At 61.2% G+C, this 25,442-nt stretch overlaps 3 protein-coding genes across 16 annotated transcripts; 2 read left to right on the top strand and 1 right to left on the bottom strand.

The window, feature by feature from the left end:
- Nucleotides 1-360: 360 nt before the first annotated feature.
- On the bottom strand, nucleotides 361-5,881 carry NR2E3 (nuclear receptor subfamily 2 group E member 3). Of its 3 annotated transcripts, XM_080395397.1 has the most exons (8): nucleotides 4,367-5,881; nucleotides 3,105-3,255; nucleotides 2,520-2,623; nucleotides 2,182-2,436; nucleotides 1,916-2,097; nucleotides 1,469-1,700; nucleotides 1,286-1,391; nucleotides 361-1,206 (listed from the first exon to the last, which is right to left on the bottom strand). In XM_080395397.1, the coding sequence occupies exons 1-8, from the start codon at nucleotides 4,422-4,424 to the stop codon at nucleotides 1,074-1,076; spliced, it is 1,221 nt and encodes a 406-aa protein (XP_080251523.1). In that variant the 5' UTR covers nucleotides 4,425-5,881; the 3' UTR covers nucleotides 361-1,073. The 3 variants fall into 3 exon arrangements, with proteins under 3 accessions (XP_080251523.1, XP_080251522.1, XP_080251524.1); XM_080395396.1 differs by lacking the exon at nucleotides 4,367-5,881 and having other exon boundaries at nucleotides 2,520-3,194; XM_080395398.1 differs by lacking the exons at nucleotides 2,182-2,436; nucleotides 4,367-5,881 and having other exon boundaries at nucleotides 2,520-3,194.
- Nucleotides 5,882-6,131: 250 nt separating this feature from the next.
- Nucleotides 6,132-13,237, top strand: LOC308067763 (uncharacterized protein). 6 transcript variants are annotated; one of them, XM_080397141.1, is made up of 7 exons: nucleotides 6,132-9,118; nucleotides 9,282-9,299; nucleotides 9,637-9,711; nucleotides 9,869-9,886; nucleotides 10,150-10,351; nucleotides 10,432-10,664; nucleotides 10,739-13,237. In XM_080397141.1, the coding sequence occupies exons 1-7, from the start codon at nucleotides 8,978-8,980 to the stop codon at nucleotides 10,757-10,759; spliced, it is 708 nt and encodes a 235-aa protein (XP_080253267.1). In that variant the 5' UTR covers nucleotides 6,132-8,977; the 3' UTR covers nucleotides 10,760-13,237. The 6 variants fall into 6 exon arrangements, 4 of the variants coding, with proteins under 4 accessions (XP_080253267.1, XP_080253265.1, XP_080253266.1 ...); XR_013929718.1 differs by having other exon boundaries at nucleotides 10,150-12,354; nucleotides 12,454-13,237; XR_013929719.1 differs by having other exon boundaries at nucleotides 10,150-10,975; nucleotides 12,010-13,237.
- Nucleotides 13,236-25,422, top strand: AP3B2 (adaptor related protein complex 3 subunit beta 2). 7 transcript variants are annotated; one of them, XM_080397112.1, is made up of 28 exons: nucleotides 13,236-13,902; nucleotides 16,031-16,106; nucleotides 16,233-16,307; nucleotides 16,443-16,538; nucleotides 16,630-16,790; nucleotides 16,934-17,000; nucleotides 17,761-17,943; nucleotides 18,059-18,238; nucleotides 18,475-18,572; nucleotides 18,866-18,920; nucleotides 19,074-19,145; nucleotides 19,316-19,378; nucleotides 19,610-19,742; nucleotides 19,825-19,934; nucleotides 20,010-20,186; nucleotides 20,271-20,457; nucleotides 20,559-20,677; nucleotides 20,904-21,015; nucleotides 21,604-21,796; nucleotides 21,871-22,042; nucleotides 22,128-22,182; nucleotides 22,543-22,649; nucleotides 22,761-22,992; nucleotides 23,095-23,179; nucleotides 23,736-23,833; nucleotides 23,949-23,972; nucleotides 24,557-24,695; nucleotides 24,928-25,422. In XM_080397112.1, the coding sequence occupies exons 1-28, from the start codon at nucleotides 13,487-13,489 to the stop codon at nucleotides 25,076-25,078; spliced, it is 3,636 nt and encodes a 1,211-aa protein (XP_080253238.1). In that variant the 5' UTR covers nucleotides 13,236-13,486; the 3' UTR covers nucleotides 25,079-25,422. The 7 variants fall into 7 exon arrangements, with proteins under 7 accessions (XP_080253238.1, XP_080253239.1, XP_080253236.1 ...); XM_080397113.1 differs by having other exon boundaries at nucleotides 18,062-18,238; XM_080397110.1 differs by having other exon boundaries at nucleotides 18,062-18,238; nucleotides 19,825-20,186.
- Nucleotides 25,423-25,442: the final 20 nt, after the last annotated feature.

Below are 25,442 nucleotides of genomic sequence, written 5' to 3' on the forward strand. Positions count from 1 at the left end.
TTTTCAATTTATTTCTATTGAGATTATTTTCATTTTATGTGTATTCACATCATTTCTATTAATCTTATTTATATTCAGGTTATTGAGATTATTTATATTCATCTTAGCTTATTTATACAGAGTATTTATTTTCAGTTTATTTATATTCAGGTTATCCTATTTATTTATGTTCAGGTGGTTAATATTCTGCCCCCCCATCCGAGGGTGGGGTTCCTAAGCCACCAGTGCGAGGAGCCTGGCTGCAAAAGCCTCTTTATTCAGAGCACAAATTGGCGGAGGGGGAGAGCAGGAGCCCCAGGACACAGGGACAACAGTCTGTCACCATGTCCCCCAGGACCACGGAGCTGAAGTCGTGGGGGGGGGGGGGCCACGCACAGTGAGCAAGGGGCAGCTGTGGCGGCTGGGGGGACACCCATCCCTGGACTAGCATCACCCCCCCGGGCCAGTGGCACCCCAGGGATGATGATACCCTCGGGCTGGCATCAACCCTGGATGGTGTCACCCCTGGGCTGGCATCACCCCCAGCCAGTGTCACCCCTGGGCTGGTATCAACCCCAGGGTAGCTGTCAGCCCGGTGGCCAGTGTCACCCCCAGGCTGGCACCATCCCCAACCAGGGTCACCCTTGGTCTTGTGGCATAGCCTGGGCTGGCGTCACCCCTGGGCTGGTGTTATGCCCCAGGCTGGCATCATCCCCAGGTGAGCATCACCCCCAGGCTGGTGTCACCCGTGGGTGGCAGTGGGTTCCCATGGGTGGCAGTGCCACAGAAAGGGCACTTTGCCTGGGTCCATGGGTTTGGGACAGCAGCACCCATCAGGCACCCCCACAATGAAGTGCTCCCGGTGTGTATGGCACTCACTTGGGGACATCCCCCTGCCACCAGCTGTCCCCAGTGAAGCTGGTCCCATGTCCCAGCTGCTGGTAGCATCCCCCAGTCCTGGCCACCACCCTGCAGACAGGACCATCGACACAATCACACCCTGCAGCATCCCAGGGTGAGGACAGCTGGGCTGGGGGTGACAGGGTGCCAGTGCAAGGTGACAAACAAGCAGGGTGACATCGGGGTGGGGGAAGTCAGTTCTTGAACATGTCACACAGCAGCTTCTCCATGGGGGTGTTGCCGATGGTCCGGCGGAAGAAGAGCAGCTCGACATGCTCAGAGGAGATGAAACGCAGCGCTGGGAGCAGCAGCAGCAGCTTCCCGAACCTGGGGGACAGAGCGGTGGCCGTAGCTGGGTGTCCCTACCCCTGGTGTCACCCATATGGGGACATGGGGACAGTGGTACCTGACCAGTTGCCCAGGGTAGTGAGAACGGTTGTGCTGGCCAAGCATCACCTGCGACTGGTCCTGCAGGTTCTCCACCTGCTCAGGGTCCTTCAGGCCACGGGTCTCTGCAGGGACAAGGGGGTGACAGGGTGGGGTGGGGACATGGTGACGGGCAGCGGCACGTGCTGGTGGGTCCTCTCACCTGGTTTGAAGAGCACCACGGCCTTCATGCAGGCGAATTCAGTGGGGTCGACGGCCAGTGCCTTGAAGCGGCTGAGGGTCTCCTGCAGCACCCGGACGTCCAGGGCGGCCGGCAGCAGCTTGCCCGGGGCCGGCTCGGGGACAGCCAGCAGCGGGCAGCTCTCCAGGGGCATGGACCACTGGATGGCACAGAGCAGGAACAGCTCGCTCCACGCTTCCTCCAGCAGGATCACCTGGGGGGCAGGGAGGGGGAGCCCCAAAACCCTTGTCACCCCCAAAGCCTCCAGAACCTGCAGCCACCACCGCTGGGTGGGCTGAAGGGCAACCTGGGGAGCGGGACCCCAAGACTGCGGTTAATGTTGTGGGGATGCTCCAGCCCTCCCCATCCCCCTAGTTGTCTGCATTTTTTGGGGTCCCTATTGCCCCATAGGGGCATCCCCGACCCCACCTGGTCACGGAAGGGCAGGTTGGAGAAGACGGGCAGGTTTTTGGCCCATTTCACAGCCATGAAGAGGAGACGTGCAGAGGTCTCATAGACATTTTCGGGGCTGGACGCTGGGTATGGTGCCACCTGGTACTCGCCAGCCACCCGCTCTGGCTCACTGCCCGTCACATCCACTGTCTCATCAGCTGTAGGGGTGAGAGAGGATGCTGGTGGTCACCACACCATGGGGACAACACCCACCTGTCCCCTCATCATGGGCAGCCACCCACCATCCTCGGGCTCCAGCTTGGCGCAGGTCTCAGCCGTCATCAGGCTGGCCATGAAGCGATGGTTGGTGGGTGGCGTGGGTGCTCGGGGACCCAGGGTGACAGTGACAGTGGCACCGGGACCATGGGGATCTGGGCAGGGGGTCAGGGGGACCTCACGGGTTGTGGCCACATGCTCGGGAGGCAGCTCGGCATCCAGCTCGATGCTGTCCAGCCGGACCTGGGCCGTGCTGCGGGGCTGACGTTCATTCTGCACAGCTGCAGGGACAAGGTGGCATCAGCACCAGCCGCCCCACTGTCACCCTGCACCATCCGTTACCGCGTGCCCCCCCCCATCTCACCATCCTTGTTCATGCCGGCTTGCAGGCACTTCTTGAGCCGGCAGGCCTGGCACTGGTTGCGGTGCGCCTTGTCCACTGGGCACAGCCCCGTCCCTGCCTGGCACCTATGGGAGAGGTGGCACTTGGCTGCAGCCCCTGAGGTGTCCCCTGTCCCTGAGGAGTGTCCTGCCCCCGTGGGTGCCATGTCCTGGAGGTGCTTTGTCCCTGTTGGATATCTTGTCTGCGCCAAAGGGCATCCTCCCCAGTGGGCACCCTGTCCCCAGAGGGTGCCCTGTCCCCCATGCATTCGCCCTGCCTTGATGGGTGTCCTGGCCCCATGAGGGTGCCCCCCCTGCCCCACTGGGTGCCTGTTGCCCGCCTCGGGCCCTGCCCCACTGGGTTCAAGTTTCCCTGGGTCCCCCACCTCATTGCCCATGCCACGGGGTCCCTGCCCCGCTGGACGTCCATCCTGTGGGACCCTACCCCACTGTGTGCCTGTCCCCTGGGGTCCCTGTCCCCCTGGGCATCCATCCCCTGGGTCCCTGCCCTGCTGGCTGCCTGTCCCCCCACTCCACACCCCGCAGGGACCCTCCAGCCTGTGCCCACCTGTAGATGAGCTTCCTGCGGACGCTGCGCTTGAAGAAGCCGCTGCAGCCGTTGCAGGCGTAGATGCCGTAGTGCTTCCCGCTGCTGGTGTCCCCGCACACCTTGCACAGCAGCACAGGGCTCAGCGCCTTGCCGGGGGCCGGGCTCAGCCCTGTGGGAGTGGAGCCACCACATTCAGGGTGACTCGGCACACCCCAATGTCCCTTGTCCCTCCCACCAGTCCCTGCTGACCCTCAGTATCCTGGTGATGGGTCAGGTGGCTCCTGTCTCCACCAGATCAGACCAGGGACATGGATGGGGACACCCTGGGGACTCTAGGGATTTTGGCATCTCCCCACACCCCAGCACCCAGCATGCTGCAGGACAAACTCTCATAGAACTTTTTAAAAATAAGGGGATGAAATGGTGTCCCTAGGGATGAGGACAGTGGAGTTTCAGTGAGGGGACTCTGGGCATCCCAGAGAAGGGCCACAACCAGGGACTGGAGGTGTCCTGGAGAAGGGCCACATCTTGGGGACACTGGGCATCCCAGCAAGGGGCTGTGGGTGTCCTGGGGAAGGGTCACAGCAGGGGACCGTTGGGACTCTGGAGAAAGGCCAGGGACCAAGGGCCTCCAGAAAAGGGTTGTGGCTGGGGACTGCAGGCATCCTGGAGAAGGGTCATAGCTGTGGACCCTGAGGGTCCTGGAAAAGGACCATGGTGAGGACTGATGGACATCATGGGACGGGTTGGGGTGGGGGACTGCAGGCATCCCAGCCCAGAGAAGGACCATGCTGGGGACCTTCAACATCTTGGAGAAGGGTGATAGCTGGGGACCCCAGGCGTCACAGAGAAAGACCATGATGAGAACCCCAGACATCCTGGAGGATCACAATAGGAACCCTGGTCATCCAGGAGAAGAACCATGAGGGGGACCCCAGGTAAGCTTGGAGAAAGGCCACAGTGGGGAACCTGGGCATCCAGGAGAAGGATTGAGACTCCAGCCTTTCCGGAGAAGTATCATGATGGGACCCCGGGTATCTTGCAGAAGAACCACAATGAGAACCCCAAACATCCCAAAGAAGAACTATGATGAAGATGCTGGGTGTCTTGGAGCTGGACCATGATGGGGACCCCAGCCATCTTGGAGAAGGACTGTGATGGGGACCCCAGGTATCTTGGAGAACGACCACAATGGGGAACCAGCCATCCCAGAGAATGACCCCACCGGCGACCGCAGTCCCACCATGTTGCACCCACTCAAGCAGAACACCACCTCTTACCCGTGGGGCTATCACCCAGCCCGGCGCTCACTGCCGACCCCGCCGGCGATGCAGCCATCCTGTATCCAGTGTCCCCCACCTCGCCCTCCAGATCCACCGCGATGGGTGCCCAGGGTGTGGTGGAGCAGTGGGTGCTCCAGCAGCTCTGCGGGCAGCAGGGCTCTTGCCTTGCTCTCTTCAAGGCAGCTTAGCGGCGGGCGCTGTGTAAGCAGCCGCCTCTTTGTCACCCTCTTAATCTTTAGTGTCTGCGCAGGGCGGGCGGGGGATCAATCAGCCACGCGATGAAGAATTAAAAAGGTGCTGAGCCCCAGCCCTGTAACCCTAAACCCCGTGACACCCAAGCCACCCCCCCCACCCACCCACCCCCCCCCCGCGCCACCACAGGCCACGGTGGGGGTGTCACCCTGCCACCACGTGTACCCCCACCCGGCACTGCGAGGCTGAGATTGTGGCGAAGGCGGTAGAGGGGGGTTGGGGTAGAGACCCCCATATGCGTTCCCCCCTCTCGGGACCCACCGGCTCTGTAAGCGCATAAGCCCTTCGCTAAGGCGGTTAGAGGGGAATAACAAAAAGTGGTAATTAAGGGGAGGTAATTTCCCTACCCCTAAGTAATTAATTACCAACCCTGATGGCGAGGGGCGGGGGGTTGCTCAGCGGGGCCTCGTTGTGCCTCAGTTTCCCCTCCCGAGGTGACACAGGGCCCCAGGCGTGCTGGGCCGGGGCTGCTGACGGCGCAGGGGTGGAGGCCAGGTGGCCCCCGGGTTACACAACCGCTGCTAAACCCTCGCCATGACAGGGCAGCACAATTTGGGATTTGAGGGCTTTAGCCATTAAACCACCCCCCCGCCCCCGCCCAGCTCAGGGCAATGGTGGGTGGTCACCGTCACCCGGCCCAGGTTCTCCCCAGGGATGGGCCAGGCTGTGGCCGGGGGTCCCCAGCCCCGTGTCCCTCCCGGGGGGGCCCAGACTGTGGCCCCGGGGGTGTTGCTGCCATCTGTGGCCCCAGCAGAGGTGTCCCAGGGGACGGGCCTTCAGTGGGTCCCTGCTGAGGGCTGGCAGCAGTGACATCTGTGGATCTGGGCCTGGGGGTCACCCCTCCATCGTCCCTGCCCGCAGCACGGCTCCATCATCCCTGCCCGCAGCACGGCTCCATCGTCCCTGCCCGCAGCACAGCTCCGTGTTCCCTGCCTGCAGCACGGCTCCATCATCCCTGCCCGCAGCACGGCTCCATCGTCCCTGCCCGCAGCACAGCTCCGTGTTCCCTGCCCGCAGCACGGCTCCATCGTCCCTGCCCGCAGCATGGCTCCATCGTCCCTGCCCGCAGCATGGCTCCGTGTTCCCTGCCCGCAGCACGGCTCCATCATCCCTGCCCGCAGCACGGCTCCATCATCCCTGCCCGCAGCACGGCTCCATCGTCCCTGCCCGCAGCATGGCTCCGTGTTCCCTGCCCGCAGCACGGCTCCATCATCCCTGCCCGCAGCACGGCTCCATCGTCCCTGCCCACAGCATGGCTCCGTGTTCCCTGCCTGCAGCACGGCTCCATCGTCCCTGCCTGCAGCATGGCTCCATCATCCCTGCCCGCAGCATGGCTCCGTGTTCCCTGCCTGCAGCACAGCTCCATCGTCCCTGCCTGCAGCATGGCTCCATCATCCCTGCCCGCAGCATGGCTCCGTGTTCCCTGCCTGCAGCACAGCTCCATCGTCCCTGCCCGCAGCACGGCTCCATCATCCCTGCCCGCAGCACGGCTCCATCGTCCCTGCCCGCAGCATGGCTCCGTGTTCCCTGCCTGCAGCACGGCTCCATCGTCCCTGCCTGCAGCATGGCTCCATCATCCCTGCCCGCAGCATGGCTCCGTGTTCCCTGCCTGCAGCACAGCTCCATCATCCCTGCCCGCAGCACGGCTCCATCATCCCTGCCCGCAGCACGGCTCCATCATCCCTGCCCGCAGCACGGCTCCATCGTCCCTGCCCGCAGCACGGCTCCATCATCCCTGCCCGCAGCACGGCTCCATCATCCCTGCCCGCAGCACGGCTCCATCCCCATCACTCACAGCATGGCTCCATCCCCCCTGCCTGCAGCACCCCTCCACTCCACAGCCCCTGGCCCGCAGTGGCCCCCACCCTGACCCAGATCTCTGACAGCCGCCATCTGCGGCGGTGGCCGCCCTCCTCCCTCGGCAGCATTATGACGCTGGGCTAATGCGGCAGGAGCAAGCTGTCACCCTGCGGGGCTGCTCTGCCCACAGCTTGGGTGCTCCGGACCCTTCAGCAGAGCTTCACCCATAGGTGACACAACGCCCGGCGCCCGACGTGGGGGCGCCAGGAGCACCCACAGCCCAGGGTGCCAGCCCACCCGTGAGTGACGCTGGGACCTGGGCGCCTGTGCCGGCGGCGCTGGGGTGGCCGGCGTGGCGATACACGCTGAGTCGGCTAATTTGCCCGTCCAGGTCCAGTCCTCCCTGTCGGGTAAAAGCCAGCTCTGGAGCAGGGATTTGGGAGGGGGATTAGCCCGGCCAACCATCTGCTGCCAGCCAGCCACCAGCACGCCCAGGAAAGCCAATAACGACCAAAATGTGGTTTCCCACCTTGTTTCTCCATTATCCCCAGCTGGGTGCTGTCCCCAAGGTGGGGCCTCCATGGAGCAGCACCCCATCCCCTCCCAGGGCTGAGCACCCCACAAGCACCCAACCCAGGCCCCCAGGAGGCTCGAGCCAGCCCGTGTTGGGAAGTGCCCGAGCAGGCCTGACGCCACGGCCAAGGGGCTGCAGGTGGGGGTGAAGGAGCAAACGTTAAAGCCCGCAGCGGGGTCGTGACTCGGCTCAGTGACAGACGCTGGGGCAGATGCCACAGGATTACCCAGCCTAAACCCTCGGGATCTGCCCCCCTTCCCCCCCCAGCAGGCAGAGAGCATTTAATTACTAATTTACTAATTACCCAAAGATGCTTGAAACCTGTGGTCGGGAGCAGCCCCAAGGCTCCAGCCGCCCTAATCCCACCGGCCACAAGGAGCTGGTGGGTGCACCCTGGTGAGGGGACAGCTCAGCTGGGGACATCAGGTGACCCAGGGAGGCACTGCTGTCCTGGCAGCCCTACTTCTGCCAGCAGTGGCACAGGGTCGTGAGGAACAGGAGGGGACAGTGGGGACAAGCAGGGGATGATGGGAACTAGGAGGAGATAGCAGGGATCAAGGGGAGGTGGTGGGGACCAGGAGCAGATGATGGGGACCAAGGAGACACGGACCAAGAGGGGACAACAAGAAACAGGAGGGGATGGTGGAGATGAGGAGGAGACAATGGGGACCAGGGGGAGATGGTAGGGACCAAGGGGCGGTGATGGGAATCAGGAGGAGCTGATGGGGATGAAGTAGAGATGATAGGGACCAGGAGAGGACAGCAAGGATCAGGAGTGGGGTGATGGGGACCAGGAGGAGACGGTCAAGACCAGGACTGAATGATTGGGAACCATGAGGAGATGATGGGATGAGGATAGGATGATTGGGAGCAAAGAGATGGTGCTGACTAGAAGGGGATGATGGGGACCAGGAGGAGATGGTGGGGACTGGGAGAGGATGAGGAGGATGAGGAGGGAGCAGTGGGAACCCGGATGTTTTGATGGTGACCAGGAGATAGTGATGGATAGTGGCGATGAGGTTACAGCAGGGAGGAGGAGGGGGTGATGGAGATCAGGACAGGACAATAGGGACCAGGTGGGAACAATGGGGACCAGGTGGGTGCAATGGGGATCAGGGAGGGGCACTGGGATGCAATAGGGGTGGGTGGGGATCACGAGGGGATAGTGAGGACTGGGATGAGACGATGGGGACTAGAAGGGGACAACAGTGACAAAGAAAGGCCAAGGGAACCTAGAGGGGTGATGAGGACCAGGAGATCATGATAGACCCCAGGAGTGGCTAGTGAGGACCAGGCAGAGACCAAGAGGGGATACTAGGGTCCAGAAGAAGGTGATGAGAAACAGACTATACATCAGTACAGGACAGTGGGGACCAGGAGAGGATGGTGGGGATCAGGAGGGGACAAGAGCAACCAGAAGAAGATACGAAGGGCTGGCAGGGTACAAGATGGCTGTGGGACTGGAGATGGCTGGGAAGGGTTAATGTAGCCACCCAGCACTGAGCCTCATCCAGGCCAGGCTCTGGTTTCACCGTAATTAGCTCTTGTTTATTGTCGGCTCCTTGACAAATGATGCTGTGGAGGTTGCCTGATGACAGAGGGTGACAGCTCCCACCTCACCTGCCCCAAGCCCTGCCAAAGCCTTTGCTGACCCCCGGCACAAGGATTAAAGTTTAATGTGGCTCCAGAAGTGACCCCGGGCACCCACCACTCTGGGGACACAGGCCTGGGGACAGGCTGGTGGCCGTCCCTTGGGCCACCTTCAGGGCAAGAGGCGTTTTAGCACCAAGAGGTGTTTTGGCACCAGCCCAGACACCACAGGGCCATTTCGTGACTCCTTTGGGGTCACCTAAGGTGTTCACTGATGAAATGTCACACCAGGTTGGGTCTGCCCCCTGGGGCTGGCCCCGCAGGATGGGCTCAATGCCACGGTGGGCCGGTCGGTGTGGTCCGGGCACATTCCTGGGCACCGGTGGAGCCACATGTGGGTGCCAAGAGCCACCGCAAGCGCTCACCGGGGTGGGCTGAGGTCCTGTACTGTGGCCAGCTTTGGAACAGCAGTTACTTGGGGACCACAGTGGAGTGAGGGGACCTTGGAGGAATCCCCAAGGCAAGGAAGTAAGGTATGGCATGGGTGCCAGGGCTGGCATGGTGCCCAAGGCTGTGGCTTGGCCTTCGGTGGGGCGACATGGCACCACAACCATCTGGGGACAGAGAGGTCCCTGAGGTGGGGCTGGGCACCGCCTGTGTCCCCAGCTCTCCGGACAGCATGTTTTCTCCTTGCAGATGAACCTCCTCACCCAGGTAAAGGGGGAGACAGCGGGGAGGGCACCCAGGCAGTCCCTCCCCTCCACCATGGCACCTGGCGCCCACGGACCCCACAGCTGGGACCTGCCTGGTGCTGAGTCGGGGGGTTCTGGGGGTTGGGGGGTATTGGGACATTGCCCTGGGCTATGAATGGGTGCTGGTAGGCGTGGGTGCTGGCAAGGGTGGGTGCTAGCATGGGGGCATGCTAGCAGGGATGGGTGCCAGCAGGAATGAGTGATAGCAGGGATGGGTACCAGCAGGGGATGGGTGCCAGCAGAGGATGAGCGTTAGCAACGGATGGGTCCCAGGCTCGCTCTGCCCCCTCTCCCCACAGGTGAGCACCCTGGTGCAGACCCTGCAAGCCCTGGATGGGTCATTCCTCCAGCCCCAGCGCTGGCTGGGCTCCTGGGTATGACACGTTTGGGAATGCTGGCATGGGGACCCCAAGCAGGGACTCAGGCAGGGAGATGGCAGCAGTCCAGGCAGGGGCTGAGCGGTGATCCTGGTGTCCTGGGTCCCATCTCCCCAGTGCCACCGGGGCTGACGCTGGGTGTTTGTCCCTCCAGGTGAGCAGCTCCAGGCAGGTAAGTGCCAGTATTCCCTCTGCACCCCGCACCATCCATCTCACCTCTAGCACAACAGGGCCAAATCCTGCATGCCCTGCCTTTTCATCAGCACCCATGGGTGCTCAGCACTTAGAGGAGGTGGCCCCTCCTTGGAGGGTTTCCCCATCCAGGGACACACAAGCTATGTCCAAGCTACCAGGGATGGGGATAAGCCAGCAGGTCGGTGATGCTGCTGGTGTGCCCCTGGCACTGGTGGCCCTGAAAGACAGATGGGTCCCCAGGCGGTGGCTGGGGCAGTGAGCACGGCAGCGTTCTTCCTCTGTGAGGGGCTGCTAGGCCAGCATTTCAACGCGGTCCCTGATGGAGTGGCCAAGCCCCAGCCTGGGGACCTCTTCCTCTTCCCACTGGCCTCGGGGGGTCCTGCCTGGTGTGGCGCCCACGCTGGCATCTACTGCGGTGACGGGGAGATCATCCACCTGGAAGGTGAGCCCCAGGAGGTGGTCACAGTGTGGGGACATCCTCATGGAAGGGACATGGGGTACAACGTCTCCTCCACCCCACAGGCAGCTCAGGGACATCCCCATTGGGGATCGTGGCCAAGCACAGCAAGAACCACCTCCTGCGGACACGGGGTCCAGCCAAGGTGCTGCGGAGGAAGGAAGGGCTGGATGTGGCCGCCCTGCAGAAGCGGATTCGAGTGGCCATGGACCAGGCAATGGAGTACAACGCTGTCACTTGCAACTGTGTCCACTTTGCCCTCTCTCTGCTGGGGTTGGGCCAGATAGCCAGCACCATGGTGGGTGCCACCACTCCTGGGGACTCCAGCACCTGCTGCGGCTGAGCATCACCACAGCCCTTCTTCTCTCCCAGGTGTCCCCAGCACTGCAGTGATGGAGGCGGTGATGTGCCTGGAGATGCAGGGGGCTGGAGCCTCCTTCCCTGGGGCACCAGAGCTGTGCCAGCAGCTTTGGCCTCCCTCTTGCATGGCAATAAACAGGTGCACATGGACAGCCTGTGCCCACCCTGCTTGATTTGTGTTTTCTGCTTTTGCTTTCCTTTTCCCAGAACCTGCTGGTGAGCCAATGCCCTGCCTTGGCACATCTCAAAGTGAGCGGCCACTCTTTGCTCCCCATGGCCTCCTGAGACAGATGCCTCTCTTGTTGCTGTCATTTGATTTTAAGCATCAAAATAAATATTCCCTGAGCTTCTGGGTTGAAATCTGACCAAACAGCTTGACCAGGTCTGGTTGGGAACAAGTCACTGGTGGTGTATCCTGGGGTCAATACTGGGTCCAGTCCTGGTTGACAGCTTTATTACCGGTCCGATTGATGGGGCAGAGCAGACCCTCAGTGAGTTTGCTGCTGACACCAAACTGGAAGGGGTGGCTGATGCACCAGAGCGTTGTGCTGGCACCCAGAGAGACCTGGACAGGCTAGAGAAAAGGGCCAACGGGAACTTCATGAAGGGGAAGATGCAAAGTCCCACCCCTGGGGAGAAACAACGCCAGGCTCCAGGACACACTGTGGAGGGTGACCAGCTGGAAAGCAGCTTGGCAGGAAAGGCCCTGGGGGTCCTGGGAGACACCAAATTGACCATGAACAAGCAAGGTGCCCTTGGGGCACAGTGAAAGCCAACAGCATCCTGGGCTGCATTAGGAGGAATGTTGCCAGCAGGTCAAGGGTGGTGGTCCTTGCCCTCTGCTCAGCACCAGTGAGGCAAATCCTGGAGTGCTGGGTCCTGTGCTGGGTCTTGGGGATTCTTGCAGTTCCCACACTCATGGGAGTTTCTGGGAGGCTTTGCTCTCACCAGAGGGGAAGTGTGATTGCCCAGCGAGGGGGGAAATGTCCCCATGGCTTCTAAGGGGAAGGGAGCCAAAACGCGAGGCTGGGAACCTCAGCAGGCTAGGGCTGGAGGAAGGTGTCTCGGGGGGGGGGGGTGGGACATTGCTGCACAACATGCACTTTTGGAGATTTCCTGCAGCTCCTTTGACTTGAGTTTCCAGAATCTCTGGAGTCACCTTCTTGCATTCCCAGATTTCACTTTTAAGGTGGAATTAGCAAATTAACCCCAGAGCTTTAAGAAGTGGGAAAACCCACCCGGGGTTTGCTGGCATTTGTACTGCTTTGGGGTTTTCCTTTCAGCTTTTCTCTGCCTCTCACGTACATCAGGAAGGATGTGAAGTCAGGTTCAGCGCCGGCACCTGCCGGCCCACCACCGCTGCTGCATTTCCCGCAGCCCCTGGCAGAGGTGCCAGCAGCCCAGCTCTGTCACCAGCGCCATCCCAGAGAAAACAATGCTAAGTAGCAGCAGCTGGCAAGGTTACTCCCATCTCTGCACCCCGTTGCAGGCAGCCATCATTGCACCGGGACAGAGAAGGGGGACAATGAACCAGGCTTGTCCTGGGAAGCCTCCAGCTCAGTGAAGCCGGGCAGGACAGGCGTCTTTTGCCCAGGTGAAGCCCTCACACCCGGCAGGAGCAATCACGAGTAAGTTGTGATGGCAAGATGGGACCCTGCCCCCTGAGCATGGGCAGGACAGCACAAGCAGAGCACTGATGCCCCATTTCTGTTTCTCTCTCCTTGCAGATATCGAGCAGCTTTGTAAGTAGGAGCTTGGTGAACCTCCACTGGCAGCACGGGGGCCACAAGGAGGTCTGAGACCCCAGCAGGGCCAGGATGCCCAGGATGGCTGTGCAGTCAGGAACAGGTCTCTAGTTGGGCTGAAGTCCCTAAACGGGGCTGGGGTCTCTGAGAGCCCTGTGGGGTCCCCAAAAAGGACTGAGGTCTCCAAAGAGGGCTGGGGTCCTCAGGAGGGCTGTGAGGTCCCCAGTAAGGCTGGGCTCCGGTTGCCAGTGCTGGTGGGGGCCCATCTGCACCAGGCAGGCAGGGCAGCGGGTGGGGGGACCATTCTGGGGGGAGGGGGGCAGGTCCTTTCTGCTTGCTGAAGCTTGATTGCCATGCATTAATTAGATGCTTTATCAAATTTTGCTACCCAAAATGTGCCCATTTTCTGTGGCTGCCTCACCGCTGTGTGATAGGCTGAGCGAGCGGCCTGGCAGGCAGACAGCCTCATGGGGTGGGCAGCTGCGGGGGACAGGAACAGCTGAAATGCCCACCAGGATCAGTAATTAATGGTGAAAAAGATAATAACAATAATAATTATTGATGTTACTCTTATAATAATATTTATAATAATAAATGCTATTATTTAATACAGTATGTAATATGTCATATATATCATATAGGGTAAAATGTAGAATATATAATATGATAGAATATAGAATATAGAGTATGATTAATATAACCAACATAATATAGCATAGTATAACATATAACATATATAACATGGCACATATTGTATCATCTAGAATGTAGAACGGATCAAGTATGATATAGTATGATAGACTATAGAATATATAATAGAATTAATATAATCTGTAATATAATGTAATGTAATACTAACATAGTCTACAGTATGTAGCATATAATATATAGTATGTAATGTATACTACCTAACGTATTCTGTATGAAAAATAGAATGTAATGTAACATGACATATGTTGTGATATAATGTGCTTGAATACAATAGCATATAGATAGCATATATTATAATGTAACTATGTACAGCTGTACAGTGTCTGATGATACATGTGAGATACACACCACACAGCCAGCCCCGAGCGGGGCCGCTGCCCCGGTCCCGAGCTGCGCACCCCCAGCCCCGCTGCCGGGCACCCCAGGCTGCGCGGGGCCGGGGACCCCTCCGAGGCCGCAAAGCCCCCCGCTGGGGGCGCGGGCGGGGCCGCCGGGGGGTGGGGGGGGCGCCGGGTGGGCGGGGGGCCGCCGGGGCGGTTCCCGGCCCCACATCACGCTGACATCAGTCCCGGCATCCCGCCGGCCGCATCCCGGCGCATCCCGCGCCATGGCGGCCAGCCCGGCCTACGGGGAGGAGAAGGGGGGCTCCTCCAGCCTGGGGGAGCCCGAGTACGGCCACGACCCCGCCAGCGGCGGCATCTTCTCCTCCGACTACAAGAGGTGGGGACGGCGGCGGGGCCGGGGGACAAGGGCCGAGCCTGGCCAGGTGGCCGCCACCGTGGGCCTCGGCCGCCGGCCCCGCCGGGGATGTGGTACCCGACCGGGGGGGGGGCAGGGATGGGGACGGGGCAGGGGACGCAGGCACGCCGCCGCCGCTGCAGGTTGCAAAGGCCAGGGAAGGTTTGGGGGGAGACCTGCAGGGTGCCGGAGATGGGAGGGGGCGGGTGATGCACGGGAACCCCCACCCCTGGGCTGGGGGCGCCCTGGGCACGGCGAACCTACCCGGGGCTCTGCTGACTCCCACGGCTCTCGCGGGGTCCCCGGGTGATGGCATCTGCCACCAGGTGCCCAGTTTGAGGGGGGGGGGGGGAGGGCTGAGAAATGTCACCCCTGTGTGGGGCAGGCTGCTGGGGCAGGGGGGGAGACAGGGATGCAGAGGAAGGTGGGGGGGATCTCTGCAGAGCTGCAGGAATATGGGGGTCCCTTTGTCTCCCCAGCCTTGGCAGTGTCCCCCATTCTTGATGTGCCCCCCACCCCGACCTGCTGGCAGTGTCCCGCCATCCATTACCGCCTGATCGTGATCCCCAGACTGGCAGTGACATACACTCCAGCCCTGCCCACCGGCAGTGTCCCCAAGTCCAGCGGTGTCCCCCATACATGACCCGCTGGCAGTGTCCCCCAGCCTGGCAGTGTTCCCCTGTCCCTACATCTGACAGCGTCCCCTGACCCTAACCCCCACTGGCAGTGTCTACCAGTCTGGCAGTGTCCCTCCAGCCCTGACCTGCCCTCAGTGTCCCCCAGTCTGGCAGTGTCCCCTGATTCATGACCTGCTGGCAGTGTCCCCCAGTCTGGCAGTGTCCCCCCCATCCCTGACACCCTGGCACTATCCCCATCAACTGCATGCTGCCCTTTGCCAGAGCCCATCCCCTTGCAGCCACACCAGATCTGTCACTCTCCCTATGAGCTGTGCACGGTACATGGAGCAAGAGAAATGGCCCCGAAGTGCCACCCCACCACCTAGGTGGGTGTCCCATCATGATGGGGGGTCCCTGGCCAGGACTGAGCCACTCAAAGCACCCGGGGAAGGAGCTCCCTGCAATGTCCCTAAGTCCCACCTGCAGGATGGGGGTCACCTGGGGTGTGGCCTTGTCCACCGGGAAGGGCGTTGCAATCGAGGCTGCAACCCAACCCTAGCATCAGGTTTCAGCCAGCAGCGGCAGGAGGAGGAGCGGGGCCACAGCCCTGCCACTGTCCTCAGGGCCACCACGCTCGGCCGAAGCCATGCTGTCCCTGCCTCCAGTGCAGAAGCTGCTGCGGCAGCTACCGGCGGGGACAGCCGGGCAGCCAAAACCACCAGTGGGTGGTGACACGGCTGAGGAGGTGATGAGCCCGGTGCTGGCCACCGAGGCTGGACAACCCACCTGCTACAGCGCTCTGCGAGCTGACGAGCTGCGGCCACTTGCCGGCCCCGAGCCCACAGTGGCCACTGGCACCAGGCCACCATCGCGGTAAGAATTCCCCAAGGACTTCCCTCGGGACCCCCCAGTGATGGTGGCTCTGGACAAGCGTTGCCCCATGGATGCCACCCCAGCTGCTGGGGGTGGACACAGCCTTGCAGGTCCCCCTGGTTTGGTGGGAACAGATGTCCCTTAGAAAAGTGGACAGTGGTGACAACCAGTCTTGTAAAAGGCTGGTGGCATTTTCCTAGCCCAGGGAGTGGACCAGGGAAGGGCTCTGCGTCAGGGCGCACTGGCACATTCACGCCAGTCCCCATGAGGGGACAAGGGACACCCAGACAAGCTGGGCTGGTGGCTGGGATGGAGACAGTGATGAGTGCCTGCTCCCTGGAAAGGAATCTGGGGACATCCTAGGGTGACAACACAGCCAGGCTGGGACAGGGTCCTCATCCCTGCACCCAGGATGGAGACAGAGCTGGGTGCCAGCACCGTGCCGGTCCCTCCGACTCGTCTTTCACCTGGCTGTAACCCAGTTCCTGTCCCCATAAATATTGCATGGCAAAGGGTCATGTTGCCAGCCTGGTAGCCAGGCTGGGAGAAAAAAAAAGACTAAAAATGGTTACAAACAGCTAAAATTGGAAAATGGGAATTTTTTCCCTGGTGCGGTGCAGGCATGATGACCTCAAGGAGATGCTTGATAGCAACAAGGATTCGCTCAAGCTGGAGGCCATGAAGAGGATCGTGGCGGTGGGTGTTGCTGCCACCGGTGGGGACCACTGCCGGTGCCAAGCCATGCCGTGCTGAGCCGTGCCATGTTACACTGTGCTGTGCTGTGCCAGCTGCCTGGTGTCATGCTGCTCCTTTACTCCCCAGATGATTGCACGGGGTAAAAACGCCTCTGACCTCTTCCCAGCCGTGGTGAAAAATGTTGCCTGCAAGAACATTGAGGTGAGGAAGGTCTTGGGTGGCCCTGGTGGCATCCATGGGTGTCCCCAGGGTGTGGCACCTCCCTTGCAGGAGGGTTTTAGGGATGGGCTGGGTTTTGGAGGCCTCTGAGGTTACCCCACCATCTTCACCCCACAGGTAAAGAAGCTGGTGTATGTCTACCTGGTGCGCTATGCAGAGGAGCAGCAGGATCTGGCCCTGCTCTCCATCTCCACCTTCCAGCGAGGACTCAAGGTGGGCTGGTTTGGGGACCCTGGGGATGTGTCTGGGGAGGGGCATTGGGTCCCCCACAGCTGTGCTGCAGCGCCCTGCATGTCCCTGCCAGGACCCCAACCAGCTGATCCGTGCCAGTGCCCTGCGGGTCCTCTCCAGCATCCGTGTGCCCATCATCGTGCCCATCATGATGCTGGCCATCAAGGAGGCTGCCTCAGACATGTCCCCATATGTGCGCAAGACAGCTGCCCATGCTATCCCCAAGCTGTACAGGTAACGGGGGGGCTCAGCTGCTAAATTCTGGGGGTACCAGTAAAGGTGCAGTGCTGGGGTCTCAGCTGCTTGGTGCAGTCAGAGACAGGCAGGGATGGAGGGGAGTTTGGTCCAACCACACGTGCTCTGCTCTTCCCTTGCAGCCTTGACTCAGACCAGAAGGACCAGCTCATTGAAGTGATTGAGAAGCTGCTAGCGGACAAGACCACGGTGAGTAGGGTGCTCCGTCTCCCCTCCCCTAAATCTGGGGGTCCTGTCCTCATGGGGATGCAGATGTCCCCACCAAATTGGTGTCCTTGTGCAGCCATCCATGCAGAGCGGGCATCCTTGCAGTGATGCTGCTGTCCCCACCAAGCCAGGATCCTCATGGGGATGCTACTGTCCCCACTGATATGGCATCCTCATGGCAATGCAGCCATGCCTGCAGGGCTGGTGTCCTCACAGAGATGCCATCATCTCCACTGATCCAAGATCCACGCCACGATGCAGCCATCCCCAGAGCCAACATCTTTGTGGGGATGTCACTGTCCACAGCAAGCCAGCATCTTCTTGAGGATGCCACCATCCCCACTGATCCAGCGTCTTCACAGGGATGCAAACATTTCCACCAAATTGGCATTCTCACAGGAATGCAGCCATCCCTGCAGAGTTGTCCTTGTGGGGTGCTGCTGTCCCCAGGGGGCCAACATCTCATGGGGAATCACAACATCTCCACTGAGCCGGCATCCCCATGAGGAAACCACCATCCCCACCAAACCAGCATCCTCACAGGGATGCCACTCTCCCCACCCAGCTGGCATCCTCATAGAGATACAGCCACCCCTGACAAACCAGCTTCCTTGTGTGGATGCCACTGTGCCCACTGACTGAGCATCCCTGCAGGGATGCAGCCACCCCTACTGAGCCATCATCCTCACAGAGATGCCACCATCCCCAACAAAAAAAAGCGCTCTGGGCTTTCCCTCCCCAGCTGGTGGCCGGCAGCGTGGTGATGGCATTTGAGGAGGTCTGCCCAGAGCGCATTGACCTCATCCACAAGAACTACCGCAAGCTCTGCAACCTGCTTATCGACGTGGAGGAGTGGGGGCAGGTGGTCATCATCAACATGCTGACCCGCTATGCGCGCACCCAGTTCCTCAGCCCCAACCAGAACGTGAGTGTGGGAGCCTCAGATTGCCCCAGGAGCCTTGGGGTGCCCTGGGAGCCCTCAGGGAGGTGGGGGTAAAGGGGGGTGCTGTTGAGGGGGTGCAAGGCATCTCACCTACCAGCAGGAGTCTTTGCTGGAGGAGAGCACCGAGAAGGCTTTCTATGGTTCCGAGGAGGAGGATGCCAAGGACGCAAAGGCAGAGGCGGCCTCAATGGCAAAGCGCAAGCCCTACGTCATGGACCCTGACCACCGCCTGCTCCTGCGCAACACCAAGCCCCTGCTGCAGAGCCGCAATGCTGCGGTGAGTCCCCCACTCCAGCCCTGTCCATCCCCTGAGGCCACTGGTGGTGTCCATCAGCCTGGGCTCATGATGTCCCCATCAGCCAAGAAGCCATCAGGGTGCTTGAGAGACGCCCAAGGATGGGCATCCTCAGGGTCAGGCTTCCTCCAGGTGCTGCTGAGTGGGACTCTGGGGGACACAGCCATCCCTTGGGGTATCCCGTGCCTACCAGAAGACACTGAGGTGTGTCCCCACAGGTGGTGATGGCTGTGGCACAGCTCTACTTCCACCTGGCACCCAAAGCAGAGGTTGGTGTCATCGCCAAGGCGCTGGTGCGGCTCCTGCGAAGTCACAGGTCTGTGGCACCTGGGTGGTGGTCATCCCCTACCCCACCACCCTGGTTGGTGGGGCCCAGGGGGAGCCCCAAGACCCTGGGAGAGATCCCCAAAAAGCCGATCCCCACAAGGATGTCAGGTTGGGGCAAACTGCCAAAAAACCCTGGCTTTTTGGCCCGGCCCAGTCCAGACATGGAGTGGCAGCATCATGGTGGCACCGGCCTGGTGGTGGGTCCTGCCCCATGTTCACAGGGACTTGCTGGGTGGGTCTGGCCCTGCCCTGCTGATGGTGGTTCCCTCTTTGTTCCCACAGCGAGGTGCAGTATGTTGTGCTACAGAACGTGGCCACCATGTCTATCAAACGGCGGGTGAGTCTCAGACTTGGTGTGGGAGGACTTGGCCCTGTTGACTCTGGAGCAGAATGAGAGGTAGCCAGCAGGATCACCAGGGCCAGTTGCCTGCAGGTGGCCTCAAAGAGTGGGGGACAGGGACAGCACTAATACTGCTGGCTCTGCATGCAGGGGATGTTTGAACCCTACCTGAAGAGCTTCTACATTCGCTCCACAGACCCCACGCAGATCAAGATCCTCAAGGTGAGGTGGAAAAACCTGGCAGAACCCATCACTGGTGGCTTTGGGTCTTCATGTACCCCTGCTCTGTGGGGCAGCTGTCCTCTGTGCCCTGTTCGCAACAGGAGAACAGCAAGGACCTGGTGCCCTGGCACCATGCCCTCATGTTGCCCATCTCTTGCTCTTTCCTGCAGCTGGAGGTCCTCACCAACCTGGCCAATGAGACCAACATCTCCACCATCCTGCGGGAGTTCCAGGTATGGCATGGCCATACTGAGGCCACCAGGGTGCCACCCTAGCATGGCTCTGGGTGCCAGAACACCACCATGGAGGGGACAGAGGAGAGTCCCACCTGGAGGAGTGGGCTGAGGCCCACCCAATCCCATGGGTGGCTCCAAAGAGTCCCAATGTGTGACCACCACATGGGGGAATGCCCAGCACTGGCATGTGGATGACATGTCATGTGTCCCCCTGCCATGCCCGCACAGACCTACATCCGCAGCATGGACAAGGACTTCGTGGCAGCCACCATCCAAGCCATCGGGCGCTGTGCCACCAACATTGGGAAGGTACGGGACACCTGCCTCAATGGACTGGTCCAGCTCCTCTCCAACCGGGACGGTGAGTACATGCAGTGGGAGTGAATCAGGGGCTCCATCGCTCTCAGGGAAGGACCCCACTGAGGCCAGGCCTCTGCCTGCAGAGCTGGTGGTGGCTGAATCCGTGGTGGTCATCAAAAAGCTGCTGCAGATGCAGCCAGCCCAGCACAGTGAGATCATCAAGCACATGGCCAAGCTCACCGACAACATCCAGGTGGGTCAGGGTGCTGTGTGGCCCACAGGACCGGGGGAGTGGCAGCATTGCCATATGCCTGGGGACGTTTTGCAGGTGCCGATGGCGCGGGCCAGCATCTTGTGGCTCATCGGTGAGTACTGCGAGCACGTGCCCAAGATCGCGCCCGATGTGCTGCGCAAGATGGCCAAGTCCTTCACCAATGAGGAGGACATCGTCAAGTTGCAGGTCATCAACTTGGCAGCTAAGCTCTACCTGACCAACTCCAAGCAGGTACCTGGGACATCACCCAACAGCAAGCTTCAGTTTCCCTACCAGGGAGGGAGAGGCTGGCCCTGAGCATGTTCTCTGGCACAGAGCAAGCTGCTGACCCAGTACGTCCTCAATTTGGCCAAGTATGACCAGAATTATGACATCCGTGACCGGGCTCGCTTCATCCGCCAGCTCATTGTGCCCACCGAGAAGAGCGGGGCCCTCAACAAATATGCCAAGAAGCTCTTCCTGGCCCAAAAACCTGCTCCCATCTTGGAGTCCTCCTTCAAAGGTACCCACTCCTGGTCACAGGGCATGGGGACACAGGGCCAGCTGTCACCGTGGTGCTGCATGGCTGTCCATGAGCTGCTGCCACCTCTTACCCCACTATAGATCGGGACCATTTCCAGCTGGGCTCCCTGTCCCACCTGCTCAACGCTAAGGCTGTGGGCTACCAGGAACTGCCTGACTGGCCAGATGAGGCCCCTGACCCCTCTGTGAGGAATGTGGAGGTGCGTGGAGCACCCCAGGGTGCTGGGGGGCATGGGGTGGCCAAGGGGGGGGTCATTGTCTCAAGGTCTTAGGAGAGCCTCAGAAGGTGCCCAGATGCTGCTCAGCTGCCCCATGTCCCCTCTCTGGTGCCCACACATCTTCTTGGGGACAGGAGGGGACAAGGGCTGCAGTTTGGGCCCCCCACCCATGAGCAATGGCCCCACTCCATCAGCCCTGTGTCGGCAGGTTCCTGAGTGGACCAAGTGCACCAGCCGGGAGAAGAGGAAGGAGAAGGTGGAAAAACCTTTCTACTCTGACTCAGAGGGCGAGTCAGGGCCCACGGAGTCAGCAGACAGTGGTGAGGACCCGGTGGCACAGCAGGGCATGGGGCAGGTGCCACTGTGGTGGGGCATTGGGCAGGGGTCACTGTGGCAGGGACATTGGGCAGGTGCCACCACAGGGGGCATGGGGCAGGAGCCACCATGATGAGGCATCAGTTGAGGGACAACATGGTGGGGCATAAGGCAGCAGCCACCACAGTGGGGCACCAGGCAGGTGCCACAATGGCGGGGCTTCGGGCAGGGGACACTGCAGTAGGGACATCCCATCATGGTGGGGGTGTGGCAGGGGGATGTGGGGATGCAGGGATGCAGTGGGATGAAGCGGAAAGATGCAGGGGAGCATCCCCACTGGGATGCAAGGACATGGTGGGATGCAGTGGGAGGAGGTGGGGATGCAGCAGGATGCAGTGGGAGGCAGCAGAAGGTGCTGGGATGCAGTGGGAAGCTGTAAGAGGATGTGAGGATGTAGCAGGAGGATGCAGTGATGCAGTGGGAGGATGCAGTGGGGATGCAGCAGCAGGTGTGGGCGTGCAGTGGGATGTAGTGGGACACAGCAGGGAGCTGTGGGGGAAAGCAGCAGCAGGGCTGAACCATGCCCCCTGCAGAGCCTGAGTCCGTCAGCGAGGAGAGCAGCAGCAGCAGCAGCTCCAGCAACTCCAGCTCCGGCAGTGAGGAGGAGGAGGAAGAGGAGGAGGAAGGCAGTGGGGAGCAATCGGAGGACAAGGAGGAGGAAGAGAAGAGGCCAAAGAGGAAGGAGAAGGAAAGCTCCCAGAAGGCAGCCCCGGGGAGCGTGGGCAGGTACCCCCTGGGAAGGCAGGGTGCCCCTGGCCAAACCCCCACCCCAGACCCCCTGAGCCAGGCTCTCCCCACAGCCCCAGCGAGGAAGAGGAGGAAGAGGAGGAGGGGGCAAAGAAGGCCAAGAAGAAGCCACCACAGGGGAGGAAAGGCCGTGCTGAGACCTCGTCAGAGGAGGCCAGTGCCTCCGAGAGCAGTTCCTCTGGCTCCGACTCTGGTTCTGAAGCGGAGGCCAAGCGGAGGAAGGCGGTGAGGGCCGGGTCATGCTGGGACCAACACGGGTACACCCAGACCCCCCCATTCACATCCCCCTGATCTCTCTGCCCCCTTGCAGCCCCCCAGCAACAGGGCTGGCCCCAAGGAGATCTCCCTGCTCGACCTGGATGACTGTGAGTGGCTGCCCAGGGTAGGAGGGACGGCTGTCATGGTGGTGCTGGGGAAACTGAGGCACAGGCACCTGCCCTGGTGGGGTCAGGGCCCCGCAGGTCCTTTGAGAGCTGCGGAGTTGGGACAGGGACCAGTGGGGTGAGCGGTCCTTGTCCCCGGAGGATGGCTGTGGGGACAGGTGGCTGTGCCAGCAGGGCTGTCCGTCTTGGGACTGTGCCTGTGGGATTGTCCCCATGGGGCTGTGCCACATGGGCTGTCTCCATGTGGCTGTCCCATGGGCTATGCCACTGAGGTTGTCCCCATGGGAGGCTCATCAGAGCTCTGTTAACCCTTTCCTCCCCCTACCCCTCCCCACCCCGCAGTCACCCCCGCTCCTCCCCAGCCCATCCCCTCCAGCAGCGTCGTCTCCACCAGCCTGGTGACTGACCTGGAGGGCCTCACGCTCACTGACACCTCCCTGGCACCCACTGTAAGTGTCCCCCACGCCCTTCCCAGGGGGGGTCCCAGGACACCTGCCACCCGCTGGGGCCGCACAGGGTAGTGTGTTGGCAGCCCACACCAGTCCCTTGGTCCCTTGCAGCTGCTAAGCCCGGCGTTCGGCGCAGTGAGGACCTACGAGCTGCTGCACCGCATGGCGGGTGAGGGGCTCTCGGTTGAGTACTGCTTCAGCCGCCGCCCCTTCCCAGGGGACCCCCACATGGTGGCCGTCCAGATCCAGATCTCCAACAACACTGATGCCGAGGTGAAGAACCTGCGGGTCAGCGAGCCCAAGCCACTCTCTGGCATGCGAATCCAAGAGTTCCCCGAGATCGGTATGGCACGGCACGGCACAGCCGTGATGCTGCAGGGGGAATAGGGACAGGGGTTGGCTGGTGGAGGGGACATGGGATGCAGTGGCAGCCCTGTGGTTTCAGAGCACCTGGCGCCTGGGGACACGGCCAGTGTGGTGATGGGCATCGACTTCTGCGACTCCACCCAGGCGGCCAACTTCCAGCTGTGGTGAGTGCCCAGCGCCGGGCAGGACAGGACAGGTGTCCCAGGGGTGGGGAAAGTGGGATAGACACCAGCATCCCTCAGAGGGACATGGAGCAGCAGGGGACAGGTGACAGCTGGACAGGGCATGGGGTAGCCCAGAGGACAAGGGACAAAGGACAGTGTATGGGGTGCTCCAGGTCATTGGGGACAGCCAGACAAGTACCAACATCCTTCCAGGGGACAAAAGATGGCAGGAGAGGGCATGGGGTGCCCCAGGGGACGGTGGGCAGAGTCCCTCCAGGGGATGGGGGACAGCAGGACAGGTACCAGGGTCCTTCCAGGGGAGGGGGGACACTGAGATGGATGCCGGTTATTTGGGGACAGCAGGAAAGGCACTGGGCTCCTGGCAGGGGACAAGGACAAGCTGCCCCAGGTCCAGCCTGATGGGTTCCCCCTATTCCCAAGACCTCTTGCACCTCAGTTTCCCTCCAGCCACACCTTGCTCAGAGCAGGAACAGGAAGTGGGACACGGTGGAGGGGCATTTTGAGCACATGCCCCCTCACCCACCTGTCTCCCCAGCACCCACACGCGCCACTTCTACGTCTCCATCCAGCCACCTGTTGGGGAGCTCATGGCCCCGGTCTTCATGAGCGAGAATGAGTTCAAGAAGGAGCAGGGTGAGTCGGGGACAGGGACAGGAACAGGGACATGGCAGTGCATGGGTACCCATGACCCCAGTGCCGACACTCACCCCCCATTTTGTCCCCTCTGCCGCCCTTGCCGTGGCCCTAGACCACCTCACACGGCTGGGTGAGGGTAAGTGGCCACTTGGCAGGCCCCTAGACTAGCTCTGCTCCCTTCACCCCCCTCCTGCGCCCCGCAGCCTGCGGGTTGGGGTGGCCACCCTGGTGCCAGGGTGGCCCCACCAGCTCCCTGCACAGCATGGAGGGCTCATGCCACCCCTGGCGCTCCCAGCACCATGTCTGGTGAGTGATGAGGACACCCTTGCCCTGTATCCCCGTGCTCCTGGAGCAGCAGCATCCCCACCCTGGCCCTACGGATGGGCATCTGCGCTGAGCAGTGGGTGCTCAGTGCCCTGAAGCACCCAGCCCCATCGCTGCCAGTGACCGGAGTCCATCCCCAGGGATGTGGCTGTTGCCATGGGGCAGGGACGCAGCGACAAGGCCGGCAAGGGTTGTGGAAAAAGGATTTTCTCAAATCAGTCTCTGCTGAGCTGGAGAGAAGCAAGCAGGACCGCCAGTTCAGGATGTCAGGGACCCAGACACAGGGAACTGGGGGCTGGAGGGGCTTGGTTTGGGGACAGCAAAATAGGGCCCAGCAGAGACACGGCCACCGGGTGCCTGGCCGGAGATGAGCAGGTCCTCTGCTGCCTGCTTCAGGGAAGCTGACAGGCATGAGCGAGATCACAGAGAAGCTGACGCTGCCCGAGAAATGCCAGAGTGACCACACCATCGTCCAGCAAGTGACCTCGGCTGCCAACGTGGGCCGTGTGCCCTGCGGTGCCGACAACGAGTACAGGTAGCTGGACCCCCACACCAGGACCAGGAAGGTGCTGTCACCTCTCTGGTCCCACCCAAATCACAACGGGAACACTCAGGGCTTCCTTTAGGACAAGGAGCCTGCATGAACCCGCACGTGACAGTGGCTCTGGGTGGCAGATGCCTCCCCAGTCCCCACCAGAGGATCCCCAGGGACAGGAGGGGGACAGGGTGACAGCTCACCCTGAAGCCCTGTGTTCACTGGTGGGCAGGTTCGCGGCAAAGACAGTGACAAGTGGGAGCCTGGTGCTCATCACCCTGGAGCAACGGGAGGGTGCCGCAGCCCAGCTGACTGTCAACAGTGAGAAGATGGTTATCGGCACCATGCTGGTGAAGGACATCATCCAGGCCCTGGTGCAATGACAGCCGGACCCTGCTATACCCATGGCCCTGCCCTCTCTCACCCTTCTGCCCCACACTGCTCCCCAAAACACTCCCTGCACCGATTTCTGCTGGGTTATTCCCTGCCCCAGTCCCCAGAGGGGTGGCAGGCAGCAACCCCCAGGCCAGCTTTGCCACTGGGAGGAAGGAGCAGGATGGGGCGGATGGGATGCAGGATGATGTCCTGCTCAGAGGGGCAGCAGCAGCAGCTCCAGCGCCCATGGGAGCACAGTGTGCATCTAGCCCCCTGCCCCTCGTCACCGTTTCCCAGTGTAACCCCTATTTATTATGGCCAGGATCTCCCAATAAAGCTCTTCTCGAACCTGCTCCGTTCCCCCCCCTCTGC

Source organism: Falco punctatus (assembly GCF_963210335.1).
Source record: "Falco punctatus genome assembly, chromosome: 7".
Classification (NCBI taxonomy): Eukaryota; Metazoa; Chordata; class Aves; order Falconiformes; family Falconidae; genus Falco; species Falco punctatus.